This window comes from Myxine glutinosa, chromosome 8, assembly GCF_964187855.1.
Source record: "Myxine glutinosa chromosome 8, kmMyxGlut1.1, whole genome shotgun sequence".
Lineage (NCBI taxonomy): Eukaryota > Metazoa > Chordata > Myxini > Myxiniformes > Myxinidae > Myxine > Myxine glutinosa.
The window spans coordinates 37,337,343-37,364,325 of NC_136268.1; the positions used below are offsets into that span (position 1 = coordinate 37,337,343).

The 26,983-nt window shown below is 44.0% G+C and overlaps 1 protein-coding gene across 2 annotated transcripts in view; it reads left to right on the forward strand.

Annotated features, from left to right (window-relative positions):
• LOC137432423 (uncharacterized) overlaps positions 1 to 25,547 on the forward strand; it is a 126,322-nt gene extending 100,775 nt beyond the window's left edge. For both annotated transcript variants that reach the window (XM_068124337.2, XM_068124336.2), the window contains 2 exons: positions 3,016 to 5,812; positions 24,051 to 25,547. In XM_068124337.2, the coding sequence (XP_067980438.2) occupies positions 3,016 to 5,812; positions 24,051 to 24,621 (3,368 nt within the window). In that variant the 3' untranslated portion in view covers positions 24,622 to 25,547. The remainder of the gene's footprint in view (positions 1 to 3,015; positions 5,813 to 24,050) is intronic.
• The last annotated feature ends 1,436 nt before the right edge of the window (positions 25,548 to 26,983 follow it).

The following is a 26,983-nucleotide window of genomic DNA, read 5'->3' on the forward strand; positions in this document are numbered from 1 at the left end:
TAATGCGCTATTAAAAGATAAACAGCACAATTGGGAAACACACATTTAATGCGCGATTAAAAGATGAACAGCACGACTGGGAAACACATTTCAAGCACTCTTAAAAGATGAACAGCATGATTAGGAAAAACACATTTAATGTGCTATTAAAAGATGAACACCGTGATTAGGAAAAACACATTTAATGCGCTATTAAAAGATGAACAACGTGATTAGGAAAAACACATTTAATGCACTATTAAAAGATGAATAGCATGATTAGAAAACACATTTAATGCGCTATTGAAAGATGAGCAGCGTGATTAGGAAACACACATTTAATGCACTATTAAAAGATGAATAGCATGATTAGGAAAGACACATTTAATGCACTATTAAAAGATGAATAGCATGATTAGGAAACACATATTTAATGCACTATTGAAAGATGAGCAGCGTGATTAGGAAACACACATTTAATGCGCTATTAAAAGATTAACTCAACACCTCTCATCAATGTTACTCTCTGCCACGGTTATAACAGAATGAGCAGATTCATCACACGGTCACAGATTGGGATTGATTATCCCAAATATGGGGCCATTCAAAGATTGTGTGACACTGTTTTTTATAGTAATTTACATAACGTACGTTCTGACAGGCTTGATTGAACCTTACAATTATTCAACATATGATTAGATTTTTCCTGGTCCCTCATCTATATATATAAAACACAGTTTGTGTGTGTGTGTGTGTGTGTGTGTGTGTGTGTGTGTGTGTGTGTAATGTTACCGATAGACTCCTAAACGGAGAGGCTTACGTGCTTGATATTTGGCATAGACATGGCCATTGAGCCTGGGACGAACATGGCCGAACTCAAAATATTTGACGATCCATATTTTTTATTCATATTTACCTCAGCGCATTTCAGCGCACGGAATCAACGGAATCAGAGCAGGTGGGCGCTGATTCGCTCAGAGCGATCACGTGATGACGCTATGAACGATATGACGCTATGAACGCTATGACGCTATGAAAAAAAAAATCGCTATGATGCTATGAAACGCTATGACGCTATGAACGCTATGAACGATATGACGCTATGACCGCTATGACCGCTATGACGCTATGAAAAAAAAAATCGCTATGACGCTATGAAACGCTATGAATGCTATGAACGATATGACGCTATGAACGCTATGACGCTATGAACGCTATGACGCTATGAAAAAAAAAATCGCTATGCCGCTATGAACGCTATGACGCTATGAACGCTATGACGCTATGAAAAAAAAAAATCGCTCGCTTTGCCAAGGGGCTCGCTCCCCCCCCCCCCGTTCCCCTCCCCTCCCCTTCCCCCTCCCCCTCCCCTCCCCCGCCCGGCAATGCCGGGTACTTCTGCTAGTCATGAATAACACTTTACCGAAATAAAGCCAATGGTTTTATTTATTTGCATCACATAACACTTGATTACTTAATGTAACACAATGCTTTATTGCCATGCATTCTGACGTACCATGCGTTCGGGTAGGCATGATTAAACCAAAATATTATTTGATATATGATTAGATTTTTGGCATCCCTCATCGTGAATAACACGCTACCCAAACAAAGCTAATGGAAATCTGACGCAACAAACCCAGGCGGTGTGTAATCAGCAGAGGCCTACAGGCCTGATGTGTTAGGCCCACCAGAAAACCAAGATGGCAGCCATATTATGTTTGTGTGCTTATGTTTGTGTGCTTCCCCTTCTCTCCCCATCTTGTCTTTTGCTCCCTCTTTTTATATATCTTGTTTGTCTGGTTGATTTGTTTGTGAAATAAATGTTAGCTCTTTCACGAGCCTCGATTCAGTATACAAAAAAAAACAAAAAAAAAACATTTTGTCTCGGTGCTTTGGTGGGTGGAGTCAAGCAACACATGTGGGTGTGGTCCCACAGCTGTCCTAAAAAATCGATGCACATTAAAAAAAAACCCCAACACCACCACTACCAACAACAGCAACACAAACCTCTTCTAGACTTGCAACATGTAACAGGTAAAATTGTTTTTGTATGTGAGTGCAAGTTGGTGCAGATATTTGTCCTTTCTTTGTAGTTGCTACAGAATCTAAGGCTTATGGAGGGATTTTGATGTATATTATATGTAGGACAAAAACAGTTGGAAGCATTTGCTTTCTTTCACATGAATTACAAAAACAAATGAACACAGTATATGAGATTTAAACATCACATAATCTTGAATAAAGCTGGGAATGCTAAACATAATCTACATTTCTTGAAATATATTTGAGAAAGTGCTTTTCTGTAAAAAATAAAAATAGATATATATTCTGGGAATTGAACTGCCCATTGGGTTCGCCTGATAAATGCCTGCAGAGGGATGAGTTATTTATTTACCAATTAACCAAATAGGTTTATCTTTAAAAAAAAAAATACAAGTATTGTATGTAGTGAAATGGCGGCATGCAATCAGAACCACAAACAATTATTGTATCTGTTTTTCATTCTGATAAAGACACAGTTACATATCTAATTCCAGTTTTATCCTATCCATTGTTTCTGCTGCCACTACCTTTCCAGTGAGACCATTCCATGCATTAACTATTCTCGGAGTGAAAGACCCCTGCCTCACTACATTCCTATCTCTCCTCTTTACTCTCAGGCTTGTGGCCCCTGGTCCTGCCAATGTCCATTCTGTGGAAAAGCTCTTCTGCATATTTTATTTTTCTCTAAACATCGCTATCAGATCGCCTTGTCATCACCACCATTTTTAATGTGTAAAGTCCTTTCTCATTCAGGCACTCCTCATAACTTAGTCTAGCTCGTCTCAGAATGCTGGCAGATGTTTCTTTGTAGTGTAATGTATAATTGCTCATTTTGATGAGAAATATGACTTTGTACAACTGTTTTTTTATAATATCGATTAGCCTAAAGATTAATCTAAAAATAAATACACCATTTAACACCAACAACCATTGCAACGTGGTGTATTCATTGCTCATGTCGAAAATATTTTTCTTTGTTTGATGTTGCAGGAGTCCCTACACCAAACCAAGAAGTTCTGCACAGTACCCTTGGTTCTCTTATTAAAGAACGCAAGATCTACCACACAGGCGAAGGATACTTTATCGTCACTCCTCAGACGTACTACGTCACATCTTCGCTCATCCGTGATGATAAAAAATGGGTGCGCTCAGAACGTGACAGTCCAGAAACTTGCTTCCCTGTCTTGACACCAAGCAATGAAAGTAATGATTGCTGGCAAAGTCCATTTGGAGCACACTGCCTATCTTGCCAGTGTTTCCATGCTGAAGGTAATGTATCAGGTGAGGGCAAGGTTGACGATAAAGATGGCGGCATTCCAATGGAGGTTCACAACGAAAAGGCACATACAAAGTACACAATTGAAGAAAAATCAAAGAAGGTTGAAAAGGTAAATGCCAAAGATTTAACAGCAAATGGTGTAAATGGTGTGCGGGTTGAAAGTGGTCGTCGGAAAGAGAAGGGAGTGACTAGTGAAAGCAAACGGCGACAGTTGATAGGAGCTTTACCAATGCTTGCTGAAAAGAATAAAAAGAGTGATGAAAAGGATAGTCCTGCATCGAGTGGCAGCGGATGCAAAGATAAAAGCCATGATCTGATCCTCAGTAAGGCTGAAAGAGAACGGGAAGGGGAAAAGGTTAGCAAAGTTTTTGGCTTGCGTTTGTTTCGTCGTAGCTCTCAACGCAAAGAGAAAATTCCACGCAAAGAGCATGCTACGTTTTCTGCTCAGTTTCCACCAATAGAGTGGCCTGTACGGGATGAGGAATCTCAGGAGAATCTGCCGCGACACCTCGAACATCAAATTATCCGTCGCATCAATCCAGAACTTACTGTTCAGAATCTTCTTCGGCATACCGCGCTTTTGGAACATGTGACCGCTCAAGCGACCAGCCGTGATGCGGGTACTTCTACAGTTATTCCAGCAATGCGCAGCAGGGGCAAAACACGAGCAACAAACAGACGTCTGACTAGTAGTGGAAGTCGCATCCGCTCCCGGACACATGGGAGTCGACGTCGAGCACGGGCGTTGTCTTCGAAGGTGTCAAGCGCAGATGAAGCTATCTGTCATAGAGAAGAAACAACTGAAAAGCCTTGGACAACAAGCAGGGAATATAGAGAGCAATGGATCGGGCCTGGACGACCACACAGCGATGAAGACATATTGGTGGATGAGGCAGGTCACGTATCTGGGCATGGAGCCGAGGAAATACCATCCTGGCTGCAGAGCTGGCAGAGGACACAAAACAATGGGGACATTGGGAAGAGATTGTCACGTAGAAAGGGTTGCGTATGTCGTAATGATGAAGGTGGCCATGTGCGAAAAGACCACAAGGCACATCACCTTAAAATCCGGTCAAAATCTGTTGAACCTTCTAAAAGCAAAATAAGCATGAAGCATGATTTCACCACAACAGGTGACAAGGAAGTGACTAGCCATGGTGGGCACCAAAACTCTCAGAGCAATGGGCTTGAAAATACACCAAACGTAACAACAGCACAGTGTGAATTAACAGAAAAATTGATGCATGGAACCTTCCGTACATCAAATGGAATAAATTATCAAGGTTTTTCTCGCACGCAACCCATTCACCATCAAAGAAGGTCTGAAATGACTCGGAAGTTGTACCATTTTGAGCCTGCCGAAAAAGATTCTTGCTCTTTAGCAAACACAGAGATTGGCAAGAAGCAAAAAGATAAAGACTGCGACTGCAACATACCTGACGCCATGGGCTGCACTGCAGACTATTTCAATAACAATGAGTCACGGGAAACAATTCTTTGTGCACCAGAAAATCCTAGTACCTTTAACAAACATGTGAGGAAAGAAAAACAATTAGGAAGGAATGAAAGCTCAAACGAAGTGCAGAACTTTGTGACAGTTAACAGCTTTGTTTGCAATCCAAGAGGTGAGGCAAATGTCCATAAAAAGGTGCACATTTTGAAAGAGCGCTGCAGTGGAGAAGTTGCTAAAATTAACGAGGTAGCGTTGACGCATGAAGCACAAAGAGGATTGACTTGTGAAAATGAGGCCTTCACCGATGAAGATTGCCAGCTTTATGTGCAGGGTATCCAGGAGGACAGCGATGGCAGCTCACTATGCTTGAATGAAGAGGATGGTAGCGCGGATAGTCCTAATAGTCCGCTGCAAGTACCTGGATCCTATCATTGTCCACCCATTCACTTTCTCAACAAGATAGACGATTCACATACACCTTGTCCAAGTGCAATTGCGAGAGATGCTGGGAATTCTAGCCAACACCAGGAAAAATTGATGGACAGATTTAAGGATGGCATCAATGGAGGTTTTTCGAATAACCTGGCAGTTGAAACAAAGAACTTCAGAGACGATCAGGATATAATCACTCATTGTGTGCAAGATGGATCAAAACAGGAGAGGAGCGGGGTTACCAGGGTGAGAGGAAAACAGCTGCAACTTTCAACACCACTCATGAGGTTAGAGGAGGACATTGTAGAGGGCTTTGCAGGGGAGGTAGAGGGTAGTATTTTTGATTGCAATCCCAACACCGAAGCTGAAACATTCCTCGAAATGGCAAATGATGATGAGATTTCAGACATATTGTCACCTCAACAGAGCCAAGGCACAGTTTCTCAGGGAGACTTTGAGTGTCGTCGTGACAGCACTGATCAAGAGGGTTTCAACGAAAACCCCGGCCTTGCGAGCCCCGACCCCAGCGTGTCCAGCACAATGGACAGTGGACTACCACCGAGCCGAGCTGAGAACACCGACTTGCATAATTTCATCATTTCCAGCAGGTCCAGTTCTCCACGGTGAGTCCTATCAATTTAAATTGTGATTATGGTTTTATTTTTGTCACATTATTGGACTGCATTGGCATCGTTTTTGGCTTTCTGTATTCTGCCCAATAAAATGATTTCTGCTTCACCTTCAGACCCGGCAACCCAAAAAGTCCAAACGTTGAAAGATTTCTCTTAAAGTTTATCTTGAAATGTGGGACAAATGTGAGTGCCTATCGGATCAGCCACCTCTACATTAGGGTAGCCGGACAGAAAATGTTTGGTGTCCCAGGATGTCAGACCAGTGATTTTGCAATCTGTTCCCTCCCTCTCTTCACTGGCAGGCCTTTGCCTCATTCACCTCACCCTTGTTATTCTGGGTAACAGTCACATTGGCTAAAACTATCAAAGGTAAAATAAGGTCTCAGCATAAACATACTTCCCATTGTAGTTCACTTAGACCAGTCTTTGGGTGACCTTAAAATAACCACCTCAGCCCATGATGAATCCAAAATGGACATGTGAAACAATTTGTAATAAAAAACACTTTTACATGTTCTGTCGAATTCATCCAACCAGTTATGTTTTATTATGAATCAACCAATGACATGGCTAGTGCTCTGCTTTATTATGGATGCATCCAAACTCAATGGTCTATGCAGCCAAAAACTATTATTGTTCTGAATGCATGGTCGCTATTCCAACAAATCCATGAATGCTATCATTATGAATGCTGCTCAACTTCCCAAATTTGTCTTCTTTTGTTTAATTCATAAAAGTTATTATCAACTTGTTAAAATTTGTACCATCAGGTATTTATTTTCTTGGGAGCTTTTGTCGATTAATAATGTACAGGTTTCCTATTGCATTAAAAGGAGGAAAATGAGGGATTCCTTTTTCAAATTGTAGCAGAGGATGAATCATGCAGGATTTACCTCGTAATTGATATGAAGTGCTCATTACTGTGGTGGTGTCAGGAAGAACTTTCAACGAAAAAAAAAGAAGGAGCTATACATGGTATATATGCAAGCCGAAGGGGAGGGTGTAAATAAAGCAAGAACGAATATTTACAGAAGGAAGGAAGGAGAGGTGATGGGGAAGACAAGCTTAGGGGAGATGAGGAGTGAAGACAATGAAGCTTGAGAAGAGAATGGAGGATGAAAAGGTCAAGGAAGGGGAATTTGGAATGAATGCGGCAAATTGAAGAGTGTTTGAGGAACCTTCAATCTAGAAGTCTTTGTACATAAAATGCAGAAGGGAGGTTCAAGCATCTCTATATCTTTGCACATAAAATGTAGACAGCCCTAAGTGTAATATTCAAGCCTGCAAGGCAAGTGATAATGGGTTTTCTGAGTCATACCACGAAGGCAGCCCTGCAGACAATATATACTTAGAGATAAAACTTGAATGAGAAATAATGCAAGTGTATGGAAACGAAAGGTATTTAGACTGCATGTTATTTTCTTTACAATATGCTTTTGTTTGTGCAAATTTACGAAGCAACAGCTGAAGGTAAATATATAAAATAAATAAGGATGGTCTGTTGTGGAATTATTCCCCAATGAGTTCCAGCACTTCTGCCACTGGTGCCTTTTATGCACTAATGCACCAACCAGCACTCGTGCCTACAGTGCAGGCAATATCAAATTTAGGAGAGACTGTAAATTTTGTGACATTTGAATAAATTATCTGCAGAATGCTCTGCATTTTATGTATACCATGACATTATCAAAAGTGTTTGGTGTTTCCTGGCAGAGGGGAAAAGTGCAGACGCCTACTCTTTCCTTTTGAAGTGTTTCAGTAGCGGCCCTGCAAATGTGTCTATATATATACATTTTGTAGTCCATTATATAATTTAAATAAACATAAATGCAAATTTCGCATGTGGAAAAAGTAAGTACACTCTTGGCTCTAATAGGTGGTATTGCCCCCTTTGGCAGAAACAACCTCAAGTAGGCGTTTCTTATAACTGTCTACCAGTCTCTGACATCGAATGGGAGATATTTTTGCCCATTCCTCCATGCAGAATTCTTTCAGATGTGCGATGTTTGAGGGGTTTCTTGCATGCACAGCTCATTTCAAATCCCCCCACAACATCTCGATGGGATTTAGATCAGGGCTTTGACTTGGCCATTCCAGAACCCTCCATTTCTTTCTTTTCAGCCATTCCTTGGTGGATTTACTGGTATGTTTAGGGTCATTGTCATGTTGCAAGGTCCACCTTCGGTTGAGCTTCAACACTCCGACAGATGGCCTCACATTATCCTCAAGCACCCTCTGGTACAATGAAGAATTCAGAGTGAATTCTATGATGGTGAGCTGCCCAGGCCCTGAGGCAGCAAAGCTGCCCCAATCCATAATATTTCCACCACCATGCTTTACAGTTGGTATCAGGTTCTTGTGGTCAAATGCTGTCTTTTGTTTTCGGCAAACATGTCTTCTGGTACTGTGGCCAAATAGCTCGACCTTTGACTCATCTGTCCAGAGCACATTGCTCCAGAAGTGCTGGTCTTTGCCTAGGTGTTCATTGGCAAACTTTAGTCTTGCCCTGATGTTCTTTCTGGACAGCAAAGGTTTCCTCCTGGCACACCTCCCATGTAGATCAAATTTGTGCAGCCTCTTTCTAATGGTAGACTCGTGCACTTTGACATCAACAGTGGCAAGAGCTACCTGTAGGTCCCGTGATGACATTCTGGGGTTCTTAGAGACTTCTTTCAGCATCTTGCGGTCTGCTCTCAGGCTGAACTTGCTGGGGCGGCCTGGCCTGAACAATTTGGCAGTTGTTTGGTATCTTCTCCTCTTGTAGATGATCTTCCGGACAGTCGAATGATTGATTTCAAATTGTTTGGACATCTTTTTAAATCCCTTCCCAGACTCGTAGGCATCTATAACCTTCTTTCTGAAGGCCTCAGAGAGCTCTTTTGATCGAAGCATGGTGACGCCGCACACTTCAACAACAAAGAGCAAACCAAACGAAATGTCTGAGGTTTAAGTAAGACAGGCTCTTCCAAGATCATCTCTAACGATGTTCTAATCATTTGCACCTGAGCTGGTGCACCTGATTCTAATTTTAGGTATTTGAAGTAGTGATAAATGTCGTGGTGTATTTACTTTTTCCACATGCGAAATTTGCATTTATGTTTATTTAAATTACTAGGGCGTGCCCGTACTATATATATATCTAAAATTATATCCCCCCCCTCTATTTACATGAAATGGTTTGGTCCATTCGCAAAGCCAAAGCGAACGGCTTGCGAGTACGGTAGAACCCCCCCCTCTATTTACATGAAATGGTTTGGTCCATTCGCAAAGCCAAAGCGAACGGCTTGCGAGTACGGTGACCATACCTTGGGAACCACTTGTCCGATTAATTTCAAACCTTGAAAAGGCACATCCTCGGGTCCCCAGCAATATACCTGGCAAGTTTAAATTAGATCGGACCCGTGGTTGTCGAGAAACAGCAGTCACAGACAAACACACACACACACACACAGACACACACACACACACACACAGACACACACACATACACACAGAGATTACTGGAATTATAGATAGATACAATGGACTACAAAATGTAAATGTTTCATGATATTTGTTATATTATATCACCTTTATCTATCAATATTATTAAAATGAAGATCAAATAGCTGAATGTTGAAATATGTTGAAAAAGTCAAAACTTTACATGGGGTGTACTTACTTTTTCACGTGACTGTATATGTATATATGTATATAGATATTTATATGTATATATGTATGCATATGTATATTTTTGAGATATCCTGCTCACAGACAGGCAAACAAACAAACAAACAAACATACAGACAGGGATGAAAACATAACCTCAGTCCACCTTTGGTAGCGGAGGTAAAAATTAAATGCTCCATAGTACATTCATGTGTTGATATGGTACAATGTGATTGGTCATTATGCACACAATCAGAAAGTACCACACATGCAGAAGAACTGTAAAAGTAGAGGCGATGATTGTGTGAGGTTTGTGCGGTGGATGCTATGGCTCTTGGGAAGTGAATATCACATGAAAAGCATGTTTAAATCGAAGTGTTAGCTGCTGAAAGCTAATCCATGTGGAAGATTGCAGCCTGAAGATATAACTACCTTTCCAATTAGGTGTTGCGTGTGTTACGTGGTCCTCCCGGTAACTACCTGGTCTTGGTGACCCCCGGACCGTGGGAGGGACCCCGCCAGAAAGATATATGGTTTATACGCTTTCGTAACGCAATCAATATGAATTCCGGTCAAGAAGAAACCCCACACCAAGGATCCGGAATAATCAAGAATATATTCACTGAGCAATCAACAACCATCAACAATGCACAATCAATATTACAACCATGTGAACTCATCTACACAAACTCTAAGATGGCCATCTTAATCTTATACATTCCTCACGTGAGCCCCACTCCTGACTCCCTCCGTGGTCAATGTCTCTCCTCTCCGCACCCGGGCGGTTGAACGAGCCCCGGGCGGACGTGCTCTAAACGTGCCGTCTCGGACTGGGGCCGCGGCTGCAGCGCACCTCCTTGCCAAGCCACGGGGCAAACCCAGCGCGGCGTCCAACGTGCGCGAGGCCCCAAGTGCGATCCTTACGCGTCCTTGTAGATGGGCAACAACCCAGCGCGGCTTCCGACGCGAGCGAGGCCCAACGTGCGGACCCGTACGCGTCTTTGTAGACGGGGCAAAACCCAGCGCGGCTTCCGACGCGAGCGAGGCCCAACGTGCGGACCCGTACGCGTCTTTGTAGACGGGGCAAACTGTCCCGGACGCTTGGTTTCGTGCACGAACTCACGGTGACTGGACGTGTCAAAAGGTATTTACCGCCCAGGTAACTCCTCTCGCCAGACGTTTCGCAACGGCGCGTTTTCCGCGCAGCGTAAGGTCGATTCCACCTTCTCGTCGTCGCGGGGCGAGGAAGAAGAAGCACCGTCCTTTTCTCTCCTCGTGTCTTTTCTTCTTCCGTTTCCGGCCACTGGTTCCGAAGGGCTCCTGACCCTCCCATCACAACAACCCTTAATATAATACACACGGATAAGCAACCTGAATGGTAATTTACATACATTCACCTAAATATGTAACACTCCCCCCCTTCAAGAAAGAAAGTTTGAACCCAGCGAAAACTTTCTTTGCCGGCCAATTTGGAGAAACAAACCAGATCACTCAACCCCCCCACATTATCAGTTGCCCCCGGGCACAGTTATCACTTAAAAATAAAGCAACCAAAATTTCACCACAACCCCTCCAGATTACTCACTCTGGACTAAGCACCAGCAACGACATTGTCCCTGCCCAAATCAAACTCCATCTCATGACCCTCTGACTTTGACCGCCAGTTTCTTGTGAATGAAGGTTAAGGGGTTGATCACAGATCCAAAGTTAAGCCACTCGATAGCACTTTTTCTGGGAGGCCAAGCCGAGTATTCACTACATGGATGCCTTTAGGAACGTGGAGTTCACGGTTAGTCCGTGCAGGAAAGTTCTCTACATGGGCGCCTTGAGGAACGTGGAGTTCACGGTTAGTCCGTGCATGAAAGTTCACTACATGGACGCCTTTAGGAACGGCGTTCACGGTTAATCCGTGTAGGAATCTTGGCTCGGCGGCTCCGCCGCATTCAGTGCTTCAACTTCTCAGAACTTCCCTAATAATGAGGCTGGGACCACTTGTCCCTGTAGTCCCATGAATAGCGGTCTCCTTCTCGGCCACTACTTTGCCAATCCTTCCTTCGGGAGCGGCCGTAACTCAGGGAGCCTCCCTAATAATATTGATTGCGGCCACCACCAACACTACCGCCCAGTTGTCCTCTCCTGTAGACCTCTCGACGTCTACGAAATGCCTTCCCTACTGTTATGGTCCGACCCTCCAAATCCCTGCCATTCCAATTCTTCTCTGCCTCTCTGGCATCTTTTGTGCTGGCAAACGTGACAAAGCCGAACCCTCTTGACTGTTGCGTTTCCCAGTCTCTTACCAACCGCACTTCCACCAGCGGCCCATACCTGTTGAAGACAGAGGTCAGAACTTCTTCCTCTGTTTTGAAGTTCAGTCCCCCTACAAATAACTTGGCACTTTTGTCGCCATCCCGAGCTGGTGTGGCGTTATGTTCCCTGCTGGGCTCTTTACCAACCCTCAGGTTACCATAAACTTGACCCCCGGCCAAATCATTCCCAATAACCACAGATACACCCTCTACAGGAAGCGTGGCTTGTAAACCGACGGTGACCGGTCCTGACACCAAATCGGACTCCAAATGGATGACATGAAGGGGAGCCCTAACACCGCCCCCGATCCCCTGTAAACGAACACTATCCCCCGTTGCCGTCTCCTCGGACCATGGCAAAATGCCTTCAAGCATTAAAGATTGATGTGCCCCTGTGTCCCTCAATATCCTAACCGGTTTCCGGTTAGTCGAGGCTCCATCCCGTGACACAAACCCCTCTGAAATAAAGGGTTGGTAACCCTTTTGATGGCGATTTCTCACAATGGCCATTGCGTTTGGAGTCGTAGTAGTCAGACTCCGCTCTGGGTCTTCGCTTTTCCTGCGGTAACAACTGGACATCAAGTGTCCAGGTTTCTTGCAAAAAGCGCAAGTAGGCCCGGAGGAAAAACTCGTGGTCTGCCTCGGGCCCCCCGAACTATAAGTTTGTCTTGGGCCCTCATCCCTCCGATTTCGAACCGGTGGGGTATCATAGTTGTCCCCATAATCCTCTCGAGGCCGCCGCCATGTATGGTCGTTCTCCGCACCTGCTGTTCCCCACCTCCCCTGCGGAGATCTAGGCGAGGAGTTAGGTTCGTGGACCCCTATTCGGTGGGTTAAGGCATAATCATCTGCCATGGTGGCTGCGTCCCACAACTTCGGTACTTTCTTTTCCTGCAGGTACACTTTGATGTCCTCGTGGACACACTGCTGGAATTCCTCCACCAGGATCAAGTCCCGCAATGTTTCGAAGTCTTTCCCGACTCCTTTTGACTCACACCACCGATCAAACATGTTTTCTTTCACTCTGGCAAACTCCACATGGGTCTCACTCTCCCTCTTCCTGGCATTCCTGAATTTTTGCCTGTAAGCTTCCGGAACCAACTCATAGGCTTTGAGGATGTGCTTCTTCAGTACCTCATAATCTGCACATTGGTCCATTGGTAGCGCCGAATAAATTTCCTGAGCTTTCCCCACCAGCACACTTTGCACGAGTATGGTCCATGCCTCCTCCGGCCAGTTTAATTGTCGAGCCACTTTCTCAAAGTGTGGAAAAAATTTCGCGACTTCTTTTTCACTGAACGGTGGAACCAGCCTCACATGTCTGCCCACATCCCAGGTTTTCTGGTTAGGTGTCGACCCCGTCAGCAAGGGTGGTGCCTCTCCCCGTTCTCTCATTAACTCCAGCTCCTTGAATTTGATTTCTTGCTGAAGCTGCATGTCACGTTCCTTTAATTCCCTTTCCGCTTTTCTCTCCTCTGCTTCGAGGTCCCTTGCAGCTCTCCTTTCCTCTGCTTGTTCCTTTTCTCTTCTTTCCTGGAGTTCTCTTTCCACTCTCCTTTCCTCTGCTTGTTTCTCTTCTCTCCTCTCCTCTGCTTTCCTTTCTTCTTCTGCTCTTTCCTTTTCTGCTTTCCTTTCTTCTTCTGCTCTTTCCTTTTCTGCTTTCCTTTCTTCTTCTGCTCTTTCCTTTTCTGCTTTCCTTTCTTCTTCTGCTCTTTCCTTTTCTGCTTTCCTTTCTTCTTCTGCTCTTTCCTTTTCTGCTTTCCTTTCTTCTTCTTTGATCCGTTCCTGGCTCCGTAATTGCAACTCCAGTTTCCGGAGCTCCACGTCTTCTGGCTCTTCGGGTAGCCACTCCCAGGCTAACTCGTCCCATGTTCCTAATCCCACCATAGATTGTATCACCGTGGCCTGCAACTCTGCCTTCCTCAAATTAGTTCGGACCTCCAAGTTAAAATGTTTGGCCAATTTCAAGAGATCCGACTTTAGCAATGCTCGGAACTGTGCCTCACTCGGGGTTACCCCAAAGTTCTGTGCCACAAACGCCATGGTGCCTATCGTTAACACCTGTTAACCTTCACCCCAAGACTTTCCCCAATTTCTCAAAAAAAAAAATATTACCAATTAATAATTAATTAATAAATTTTAATTACCAAAAATATTATTATTTTATTATTTTATACACTTTTAGATCCCGGACGTAGACCCAATTGCGAAACCGCAAATCGTAATTTGGACGAGCCCCCAATTCTGTTACGTGGTCCTCCCGGTAACTACCTGGTCTTGGTGACCCCCGGACCGTGGGAGGGACCCCGCCAGAAAGATATATGGTTTATACGCTTTCGTAACGCAATCAATATGAATTCCGGTCAAGAAGAAACCCCACACCAAGGATCCGGAATAATCAAGAATATATTCACTGAGCAATCAACAACCATCAACAATGCACAATCAATATTACAACCATGTGAACTCATCTACACAAACTCTAAGATGGCCATCTTAATCTTATACATTCCTCACGTGAGCCCCACTCCTGACTCCCTCCGTGGTCAATGTCTCTCCTCTCCGCACCCGGGCGGTTGAACGAGCCCCGGGCGGACGTGCTCTAAACGTGCCGTCTCGGACTGGGGCCGCGGCTGCAGCGCACCTCCTTGCCAAGCCACGGGGCAAACCCAGCGCGGCGTCCAACGTGCGCGAGGCCCCAAGTGCGATCCTTACGCGTCCTTGTAGATGGGCAACAACCCAGCGCGGCTTCCGACGCGAGCGAGGCCCAACGTGCGGACCCGTACGCGTCTTTGTAGACGGGGCAAAACCCAGCGCGGCTTCCGACGCGAGCGAGGCCCAACGTGCGGACCCGTACGCGTCTTTGTAGACGGGGCAAACTGTCCCGGACGCTTGGTTTCGTGCACGAACTCACGGTGACTGGACGTGTCAAAAGGTATTTACCGCCCAGGTAACTCCTCTCGCCAGACGTTTCGCAACGGCGCGTTTTCCGCGCAGCGTAAGGTCGATTCCACCTTCTCGTCGTCGCGGGGCGAGGAAGAAGAAGCACCGTCCTTTTCTCTCCTCGTGTCTTTTCTTCTTCCGTTTCCGGCCACTGGTTCCGAAGGGCTCCTGACCCTCCCATCACAACAACCCTTAATATAATACACACGGATAAGCAACCTGAATGGTAATTTACATACATTCACCTAAATATGTAACACGTGTATCCAATATGCACTGCAAGTTGACCTTTCTTTTTTTCCCGAATTGTCTCTGCTAAAAGGGCACTTGCCATCCCAGATTGCTTTTTCAAGTCATACACTTGCTCTTTAAGAAATCTCCATAATAAAAAGTCGCACAGATTAAGGTGATATTTTGTCGGTGGCCAGGGAATACCATTGTCTGAGCATGCAGGGAAACAGTTTGAGATGACCCTGACACTGCGTTAGGAATGGATATAATCCAAGCGATTAGCCATGGTGTGTTGGGAAGACGCATTCTATTTAAACCATTGGTGTCTCATGCGAAAACTTTGAAGAAGCAATTCCACAAATAAAAACATCTGTAGCATTTCAAGTCGCCATTCCTGTCGACATCACCATAAAAAAAGATAGCCCGATCACTTCCTGTTTTTTGGACAAAGCGCATGCGACCACAACACATTCTAGGGATGAATTGGCATTCCCAAATCTCATGTGAGATTTTGAGCACCAAAACATCTTACTATAATTTACCAAATGTCTGTGTCTGTCTGTTCCCAGGTACCGCAAAAACGGCTGAACCGATCTCAACGAAATTTTGGGTGGGTAATCCTGGGACCCCCTGGAGTAAAATAGGCTATATTGTTTTTCCAATTTTTTCCAAAATTTTCCCCATTTTTCCAATTTTTCTAATTTTCCAGTTTTTTCAAACACGATGGAATATTATTTACTGATATCAGTGATGTGGCTTTTATTGAAATTCTACAAATACTGTTTAGATTTTAATGATTTGCGTGTGATATGATTTAACGGATGTTAATATAAATCGTTTAAAATAAAAAAGCCTTCCATTTCTGATATTTTGCCTTTTCATTTGGGCCTCCCAATTGAAGCCCCGCCCATAGGGCAGGTACCGTTGCTAGTATGACAACCATAGCAAGTCAAATGGAAGTACATATGCTCTGAACACAATAACATGGTAAAGAATGGAAGAATTGTCCCCCATCATCTCAAAAAAGTCTCTCACCGAAGTCTCACCAAAGGTTCGCCACTTTTCCTTGACAGCAGTTGTTAGTCTTGGCATCACACTCATTCTCCACGTCGTTCTTTTTTGACACACCCACCTCCAATGACAGATGATACGATTATTTGTTCCAACGATTCTCATTCCCCCTCTTGTGAATATCCTGTGTGGTTTCATTGGTGCACACAATTCACTGGTGACCATGTTCGATTAGTCCGCACACCATTCCCCTGTTCTGAAATTTCTGAACAAACCAATGAATGGATTTACAATTTGAAGCGTATACGGTATTGAACTCCTTCCTGAGCTTATACTGTCACGACCAACTTAGTCTGAATGGACCACTCAAAAAAGTTTGATTTTCTGCTCCAGTCAGAGCTTGAACCAGTCAGTTTGTATATTTGTTCCATGTAAATGCCTGAGCACGAAAAAATTGGAACACAAAGAAACACTTTCGACTTTCCTCTGTGCAATGCTCCCAAGTTTATTTTTGTGCCACAATAATTAGTTAATTTAGAAAATGCGGAAAATTATGGTACACTTGGTCGTCGGTTAACGTTGTGGTTACATTCTTGAAAACTACAACGTTAAGTGAAACGACGCTAAATGAATCAATTTATCTCATAACTAGAACGGCACTCGGTAGAACACATAGCTCCGCCAAGCTGAACAGTCTATGTTTTGTATCCCACTGATAGGCCGGATCTGGATTCGGACCTCAACCAAAATCGAATTGGCTTGTTCTTGTCACCAAACAAACTCGTCCACAAAGTCTAGTCATAACTCATCCATAACGTTTTTAAATACCATGTTATATATCGCTTTTCGCCCGATCTCTCAATCGTGAAGAATCAACTATAAAATTAAATAATTATCGTAACTGAATCCATATTCATATCTTCACCAAAATTGAATCGATTAGTCCTTGTCAAACACTCAATCTATCCACCAAGCTTTTTCCAAATCCATCCATAACTTTTTGAGATATCCTGCTATGTATCGTTTTTGGCCCAATCTCCCAATGGTGAAGAATCACTTAAAAAATTATAGTAGCCGGATCTTCACCAAAATGTAGTCATTTCATCTTTGTCACATACACTACGTCTCTGCCAAATTTCCTTTGAATCCGTCAACTTTTTGAGAAATCTTGTTCACAAGCAAACAGACAAACAGACAGACAGGGGTGAAAACATAACCTTCGTCCACCTTCGGTGGTGGAGGTAACTAGCAGGAGTACCTGGCGTTGCCCGGCGTCAATTTTTTCCCTTTTTTGTGGCTGCAAACACTTCCATAAAATGTCTTGCCTAAAACACTCTCCGGCACTCACTGATGAACCTCTGATAGTTTGACGCAGATCCGTTCAGCCATCTCTGAGAAAAATGGTGACACACACACACAGACACACGGCTCTTTTATAGTATAGATAAATAAATTTATCTCGATGACATCATATTGAGTTATGGGTAAATAATCACAACGTTCTTTGAAATCTTGGTATCTAATTATTATAGACGTTATAAGGAAAGAATGTTAACTGGGACGATGTTAAGCGAGGACACCCTGTACTTAATCAATAATACCCTGCATACAGTATATTCACGAGGGTAATGCAAGGTTGATGTGGATAGGGCCTATATAACTTTATTTTAACTTTTATTTTGAACAATCACAATTTTATGTGAGATGGGCTAAAAATAACTCCCAACATGCAACAGTTCAGCAAAACAACTTATACGTATGTGCATGCTTTTTTTTTTAAAATTAATACTAGGCGTGCTTCCCCTCGCTTCGCTGAGGCATTTAATCAAAATAAGGCATGTTATACTCCACAAACATTTTGCACGTCTTTTTTATGAGTGTCAGTGACTCAGTCAGTGAATGGAGAAGGTGGATCAGACTCGGCAACGGTTGCTCGAGTGAGATGTGCATGGAAGAAGTTTCGGGAATTGAGTGGCGTGCTGATGATGAGGGGAGTGTCGTTGAAGCTGAAGGGAAAGGTGTATGCTGCATGTGTGAGAAGTGTTATGATTTATGGAAGCGAGACATGGGTAATGAACGTAGAGCAGCAACGAAGGTTGGAAAGGGTGGAAATGCGAATGGTTCGACGGATGTGCGGAGTATCGTTGAGAGAGAGGAAGACAAATGATGAATTGCGAAAGATGATGGGAATAGAGCCTGTGATTGATGCTGTGAAGAGGAACAGGTTGAGATGGTTTGGTCATGTGTTGAGGAAGGATGAAAGTGACTGGTTGAGAAGAGTGATGGAAATGAATGTAGAAGGAAGTAGAAGACGGGGAAGACCGAGAAAGACTTGGCTAAAGATGGTGGAAGAAGAAATGCGGGCAAGGTGGTTAACAAGGAGAGATGCAGAAAATAGGGCAAAATGGAGAAGATTGTCATGGGGCCCGCAAGGCTAACCCCCGCTCTAGCAGGGAAAATGGCCTTTAAAATGCATGTTGTATGTTGTTGTTTGTTGTTTTATGAGTGTCAGTGAGGAGGTAAAATGAAGTAAACACCTGAAAATGGATCTTTTATAACATGTAATTGTTGTTGTCATGGCTATGGTTGTTGTTTTTGTTTGTGTACTCCTGTTTATGTTTATAAATGTCTCTATTCTTTCGAGAGGTATTACTACATTTCCTCTTGTGTGCTCCTCCTATGTCCTTGTAAATAGTTCTTGGTGTCATAGAATAATAAATGTTACTGTTTAGCGCTTCATGTTGGCTTGAGGTCCTGCTTCTTCTTCCTCAATTGCAGAAACAGTGGCTTTTAAAATAGGCAACTACATGTGATTAAAGGAACGGATTTTTGTTCCAAATAAATCGATTATTATCTTTCCAACCAAGTAAATGTATTATTACCTTTCCAATGGTACCATTTGTATTACTAGCAACGGTACCCACCCTATGGGCGGGGCTTCAATTGGGAGGGCCAAATGAAAAGGCAAAATATCAGAAATTGAAGGCTTTTATATAAACATCCGTTAAATCATATCACACGCAAGTCATCAAAATCTAAACAGTATTTGTAGAATTTCAATAAAAGCCACATGACTGTTCATATCGGTAAATATTATCCCATCGTGTTTGGAAAAACTGTAAAATTGGAATATTGGAAAAATTGGAAATTGGAAAAATTGGAAAAAAAAATTGGAAAAACAATATAGCCTATTTTACTCCAGAGGGTCCTCGGATTGCCCATCCAAAATTTCGTTGTGATCGGTTCAGCAGTTTTTACGGTACCTTGGAACAGACAGACAGACAGACAGACAGACATTTGGTGAATTATAGTAAGATTGTGTGACAGCAATGATCTATCACAATCGTGTTTTTGTCGAGACTGTATCTATCTTTCGGTGTGTGTACCTAGAGCGTATCTTTTGGAAAATTTTCGGTGCTAATTTTTCGTACATGTATACACAATCGTCGGTTAATGGTATCGAGTATTCTGCGGCCTAGTACTCGTAGGCTTAGACTACCGTGTACCGTCTCCGACCTTGTGGTTTTTTCTCTCAGCGATTCGTCGAATGCGCTGAAATTATTTTCGTTCTCTGTTTCGTACCAGTCGTTCACCCCGTACCTCCTTGTTTAATATCTGTACTCACAAAAAAAACAAAATACCCCCAAAAATTTTTTTTCCTTCCCAGGTCTTATTCGTTTATTTGTTGTTCTTTTTGTTCGTTCGTTCTTCGTTCGCGATCACGCGGCTAGAAATGTATAATCTCTCCCCTGAACAACTATTTTCTCTCATATATTATAACACCCTTTTCTTCTTTTCCTACAAAAGGATGCTTTCGTCTTGCTCACCAAATCTATTCATTCCAAAAAATATATATAATACCATCTCTTACAGTTCCTCCTTTCTACATTCCCTAAACTATCCAGAACTCCACCCCTCCTCCAGTGTCCTCAAACGTATTTTTGACTCGAAGGTCTCAAACTCATTTTGCAAAAAATGTTCGTTTCCCATGAATCGTACACTTTTCAAAATCCAATCTCACCCCTCCCCTCCAAATCCTCCCCATCACCCATCCCTTTCAAATCTCCCCCCTTGTCCCTTCCCTCCCCTCCCTCCTAAACTCCCCCCACACCCCTCCCCTCCGAGACTCTCCCTCGCTCCTCCCCTCCTAGACTCCCCTCTCACCCCTCCTCCTCAAAGCATCCTCCCTGCTTCTTCCCCCTTCCAACTTTCACCTTCATCTCCCCAAACCTTCTGCCTCGCTCTTCCCCCTCCTCAAATAACACCTCACTGTGCCTCACCCAATCTCCATCAAACCTTTTGTCCGCCCCATTCTTCCCTTTCTCCAAGCTATTCTGAAATCTCTGAAACCTCTGACACACCTTCAACAGCTCTCCCTACCTCTTCCTCCTCTTCCACATCTTACCCTACCCCCCCCCCCTGTTCTGGACCCGATGCTCCCCCTTCCTCTTCATTAACGGTATGGACCTCAAACATCCGGGGCCTTCGGTCAAACTTGACTGACCTCTCCATACAGGGTGCTTCTGACAAACCAGATGTGATCTGCTTAACAGAAACTTTCCTCCTTCATGATGTCTCTGATGCCTTGGTATCTCTCCCAGGTTACTCCCTCCTCCGGTATGATAGACCTGAGCCTCGTCCTGGAGGTGGGGTTGCTATCTTTATAAAAAACTCTCTTCCTCACTCGCCCTCCACTGCCCTCTCTCCAGCTCACCCCCAGGAATACCTTTGGCTACGGCTTCCCCTTCGCTCCCACCTTTTGTTCATATGTGTGTTGTACCGTCCACCAAACAGCGATGACTCCATCTACATCTCACTGTCTGATAATATGGACCAACTTCTATCTACCCATCCCAACTCTCTCTTCCTCATATGTGGTGATTTCAATTGTCACCATGCCAGTTGGCTGGGGGTGGGTACCTCTCTCACCAGCCATGGCTCTTCAGCAAAGGACTTCTGCGACTCACTGGGACTGACACAATCTGTCAATTTCCCGACCCGGATCTCAGTCAACGGAGCATCTTCTCTTCTGGATTTGGTTATGACAAACTTCCCTGAAAATGTCTGCTGCTCTTCTTCTGCTCCAATCGGCTCATCTGATCATGTGCTTGTCAAAGTGGACATCTCTCTGACCATTCTCAGAGAGCCTCCTCAGCGTCGACGAGTCTGGCATTTCACTCAGGCCAACTGGCACGGTCTTCAAGCAGCCATCAATCATCTGGACTGGTCTCCCATCTCTACCGCCTCTGACATCAACTCATCCTGGGAATTCTTTCAAAGTAAATTGCTCTCTCTCATGCACAGATTTATACCATCTCGTCTTCAGTTGTCATACCCTTCCTCCCGTCCATGGTACACGGAATCTTGTGGTGAGGCTGTTGCCCTGAAACAACTTGCTTTCGTCTCCTGGAAAGCAAATCCAACGGAAGGAAATCTCATTTCCTTTCACAAAGCCCGAAACAAGTGTGTGTCCACCCTCAGGAGAGCCAGGAAACAATATCTCACCATTCTCAAGACCGAAGTCTCTTATCTGTCTCCCTCTTCCAAATCCTGGTGGCGTCTGGTCAAATCTGTTTCTGGTGTTTGTTCCCCCTCCATCCCCTCCCTCACCTCAAACGGCTTAACGGCTGACTCCGCACGTGAAAAAGCTGAATGCCTCAACTCTGTGTTTGCCTCTAAATCTTGTGTCCCAAACCCATCCCTCTCTGTACCCACCGTACCCAGTCGTACCCAGCTGCTCCTGGACTCTGTGTCCTTTCCTCCTGACAAGGTGGAAAAGTTTCTGTCAACCCTCGACTCTGATTCTGCAACTGGTCCTGACGGCATCAGCCCACGGGTCCGAAAATCATGTTCTTCTGCTCTTTCACTCCCTCTTTCTGTTCTCTTCACCCTCTCTTTTGCTCAAGGTCATCTGCCATCTGCTTGGAAATCAGCTAACATCACCGGTTTGCACAAAAAAGGTGCAAAAACAGATCCCAGCAACTACAGACCAATCAGCCTTCTCCCAATTATCAGCAAAGTCATGGAATCCATCATTGCTTCAGATATTAAATCTTTCCTCTTCTCCAATGGCTTGATCTCTGATCATCAATTTGGTTTCAGACCTGGTCACTCTACTCTGGACATGCTGCTTCTGCTTTCTCAACAATGGATGGAGGTCCTCAACGCCAAACAGGAAATTAGAGCTGTCTCCCTTGACATTTCACGTGCCTTCGATACGGTCTGGCACCCTGCTCTGCTCACCAAACTCTCCTCCTTTGGTATCCATGGAAATCTCCACGCATGGCTGGCGGACGTCCTCTCTGGTCGTAGTCAACGTGTGGCCCTGAATGGGTTTCTCTCATCTCCTCTTCCTGTTCAGGCTGGAGTTCCCCAAGGTAGTGTTCTGGGCCCTGTGCTTTTTCTGGTCTTCATCAATGATCTCTCTGACTCTCTTGAAAATCCTCTCTTATCTCTTTGCTGACGACTCTACTCTCTGTCGCTCCATTCCTCATCCCTCAGATCGGCAGTCTGCAGCCTCCTCACTCTCTGCAGACCTGGACAAAATCACAGACTGGTCAAACAAGTGGAACATGTCTTTCAATCCTGACAAATCTCACACTCTTACAATGTCTCTCCGAAAGGACCGACTGGACAACCCTCCCATCTACTTTCTCAACAATCCTCTCCAAGAAGTTCTGTCGCTCAAGCTTTTGGGTCTCACTATCTGCCATGATCTTTCTTGGGAAAACCACATTTCCAAGCTGGCCTCCAAAGCCAGTCGCCGACTGGGCATCCTCCGTCGTGCGAAGTCCTTCCTTGGCACACCTGAGCTCCTCACCACACACAAGGCTTTCATCCGCAGCTCAATGGAATACTGTTCCCCCCTCTGGGCTGGTGCTCCTGCCTCACACCTTGCTCAGCTTCACGCTGTTGAGGCCAAAGCTTTCAGAATCATTGGAATCTCTTGCGATGTAGTCAACACCGAGGGCCTTTCACTCACTCACCGCAGGCAGGTTGGTGGTCTTTCTGTCTTCTACCGACTCCTCTCCGGCCTTGCTCCCCCAGCTCTCTCTGTGCTCTGTCCCCCCAATATTCCTTCAGGTCGCACAAGATCTGCCTGCAACCCTCTTATGGTTAAACTGCCAAAGTCTAGGCTCTCTGCTAACCTTCACTCTTTCATTCCCCTTTTCTCCCGCCTCTGGACAAACTCCCCCACTCCCTTCAATCCCACTCCTCCCTCCAGGTCTTTAAAACAGCTGTTCACCACCATCTCTTATCTTCCCCCATCGAAAACCTTGATCTTTTCTACCCCCGGTAATTCACCCCAGAGTCCTTGCAGTGTTCATATGTTTTATTCCTCTCCCACCTCCCCCCAAGTCCTCGCGATGTCCCTGCTCTCAAATGTTGTGTTTGTGTCCTTCCCCCTCTTCCCCCTCTCTTTTGTGTCCTTCCCCCTCTCTCCCCATCTTGTCTGCCGCTCCCCTTGTTTTTTGTGTTTTGTGTGTCGGTTTGTCTTTTTGTGTGATTAATGTTAGCTCTTTCACGAGCCTCGATCTTGTATACAAAAAAAAAAGAAAAAGAAAAAAAAAGCAGAAACTCTTTGGAATAAAGCATTACGGATGGAGAAACTGGACCCCTTTTATATATGGACAATAAGATTTCTTATTGTAATTTTAAATATACTACTTTATGATAATAACTTTATGTAAATTATGATTTATGTACATTATATAACTTTATGTAAATTATACTTTATGATAATTATGGTTCATGTAAATGGCTAATAAGATTACTTTATGTCAAATGCAATCCTGACTGTTGGCTCATTTGATATTTCTTTGAATTGTTCTGTTAAAGTCAATGAGAAGCGGGCTCAAATGTGTAAGTGCAGTGCAAAGCTTGCAGATATACACACAGCTAACATATGACTCCAGAATGAAGAGAATTTTTGGGTCATCAGTAGCATAAGCTTGATTTCCAGAGTTACTTTGGATAAGCTAACAGCTTGCATCTCTGTAAAGGGGATCAAAAGACCCTTTGATCGGAAGAGCTTGTATTTGCTGTAATGCATTTAATTACCTTGTGCATGCATTTATTTGCTTTTGCAGAAATGGAAAGTTCCTGACACCTAGTGCTTCCATCAAAATGAATACTGTGAAGATGCAGTGCCAAACCACTACAAACATTTCTGGTTCATCAAGGAGTCAAAACGCAACATCCGATAACTCAGAATCGCAAACAAGACTTGACCATACCTCAAAAAATACTCAAGACAACACATCTCAAACCAGACAACAAAAGGTGTTACGAAGAATGGACAATTCTGTGTTTATTGCTTTAAAGCATGAGGCTCCAGTGAATGGGATGCCATTATCCAAAATTTCTGGCAATGAGCAACCTGCCGATGCTGATCAGTGGGCTCAGCAATCAAGGCCTGAGCAGCAAAAGGCCTTAGCGACAGTGCGAACTCGACTCGCTAGGCCTCTACAAGAACAACAACCCAGTAACAGCACTTCGGAGCCACAAAATACGGAACTGGGATGGACATCGGGACTGTCAGGTCGACAAATCCAATCAAGCTCACATCTGGTGAATATGTCCAGGACTGACTCTGGGACTGTAGGTTCCAGAGAAATGACAGGTGCCACATTTTCTCTCAGTCCCACCATAAACGTATGAAACCTTAGATACCGGTAGCTTGTTTTTAAAATTCAGCCTTCTGATGCCTAAAGTCGTCATACTGTTCAAACATGGAAATGATAACGTCAATATGTGCAAAAATGTTTTCCACATGCAATATGTAACATGTGTAGTTGTTTTAGTACATAATTTCTTTTATACACGTTTTCTGCTAGACTAGTTAGTACTTGTGTGTGTCATGGTAGTAAAATTATGGTAATCATAAACTTTGGAAAAGCAGCTCAATTATGTAGAGATGTGGTTATAACTGTTCGGACAGGATGACAGAAAGGTATCGCACCTGCTGTTGAGCTGTCGAGTGTTGGTTTTATTCCTGACCCAACTAGAAACTGTCAGATTGGTGTTTCGCACACAGGGCATTGCACCAATGAGTGCGCGTCTTGCCATGGATGGAAGTTAAGCCGGGGTGTTCTGTCCGCTTCCGTTCATTGGTGGACGTTGAAGATCTCACGAGGTCTTTCACAAAGAGGAAGTGGGTTATCGACAGCACCCTGAACAAATTAGAAATTCCTGCCCAAAGCACCTCGACTCCAATGTTTGCAGGTCTGGCCAGCTGGTTTGTAAAAGGCCAAAGGCTTTCCCCGCATGCCTCAACAAGGAGAGGATAGTTGGTGCGGTTACAAAAGTAGTCGTATATGCGGTTAGGATTGATTTCATTGCTGCTTTTAAGTACTATTCTTTTTTTGTGGTACGGCAAATGCTTATGACTGTGTCCCAATTTGCTTCTTGATGAAGGTGTGAAGTAGTTTTGGTTTATTTATGTTTTTTTTACGTTTATGTGTGACCGAGACTGTATGTATGCCTTTCTGGTAAACTAAAGCCAATACACCACTTCAAATGGAGACAGTGCATTCTGTTGGATGAGATTATGGTCTGTTCTGTGAATAAAGCGTCCTCTAAGCTTCCACTGTGGTCTCCTCATCTTTGCGGTCACTGCAACCATCTGGGGTCTGCTTGATAGGGGGTCAACTACAATTTGTAGATTCAGTAGTCATCAATTTTTTTTAATTTTTGATTAACTCAAGGAAATCTTCATCAACCTGAACCTTTGCTCTTGCTGGACCACTGTAATTGAGGCCAATTCTGCAAATCAACTTTGTAAGATGACAATGAAAGTAAGAGCTTCTTTGTTACATATAACTCCCCAAAATTCCACCTGTGGAAGGGGGGAGGAGTGGTGGGGGGGGGGGTGGTGGAAGGGGGGAGAGGCAGGGGAGGAAGGGGGTTCATCATCTTTTCGTTAAATATATGCTGGTGAATGTGGCATTCATCCCGTTTCTGCGTTAAGTGTGATGCCGAACAGGAAGAGGAAGAAGAAGCGGTAGTACCAACATCGTACACTTCCGGAATTGTTTTATTTATTTGTGTTCAAATGTCTGGTAATTGTTTTGCATTTATTTATGCGAATGTGTACTTGTATATAACTGTCATCTATCTATAATTCCACTAATCTCTGTGTGTATGTTTGTTTGTTTGTCTGTGACCGCTGTTTCTCGACAACTACCGGTCCGATATACTTGAAACTTGCCAGGTATATTGCTGGGGACCCGAGGATGTGCCTTTTCAAGGTTTCATATTAATCGGACAATTACTTACCGAGCTATGTCCAAAAAACGATTCGACCAATCAGAGAGCAGCGAGCTATCGCGTGTGCCGAACGTGGCGAACACACTCTGCCTCGGATGGCACATTTGAGAGCGTATTCATTTATTTCACGTTGGCAAACTATGTTGCCGTTAAACTATGTTTTAAAACTAATTAAAACTAATTTGCGATTCATCGTAACTGCGATTTGCGACCTTCCGGACAGTCAAATGAGGACGTCACTTCCGGACTTACGTAGCGGCTAGCGGGCGCCATTTGGAGGAGCTGGGAGGACTCAGTCTGTGATAGAGTGAGCCTGAGTGAGTATATCAAGACAAGAACAAGATCTAGAAGGAGGTATGTACGGTGCGATTCATATAATATATTGTTTAGTTATCGTCGATGAGGAATTTGGGGGCCCGATTAACTGCAGCGCCATCCGAGCTGCGGCGTCGGGACGATACATTCATTGTACGGTAACATCACGCACTTACGGGCACGTCCTATATATATATAGTACGGGCATGCCCTAGTTAATTTAAAAAGGCTTATATTAGGCACGATCAAGTGATTTTTTTTTTTACTTCCAAAAACCGATCTTTTTTTTTCAATGTTTTTTTTTTTGCCTAAAACACTCGCAGGCACTCACTGATGAACCTCTGAAACTTTGACGAAGATCCGTTCATCCATCTCTGAGAAAAATGGTGACACACAGATAGACAGACAGACATGTCTCTTATATAGTAGATTTTTTTTT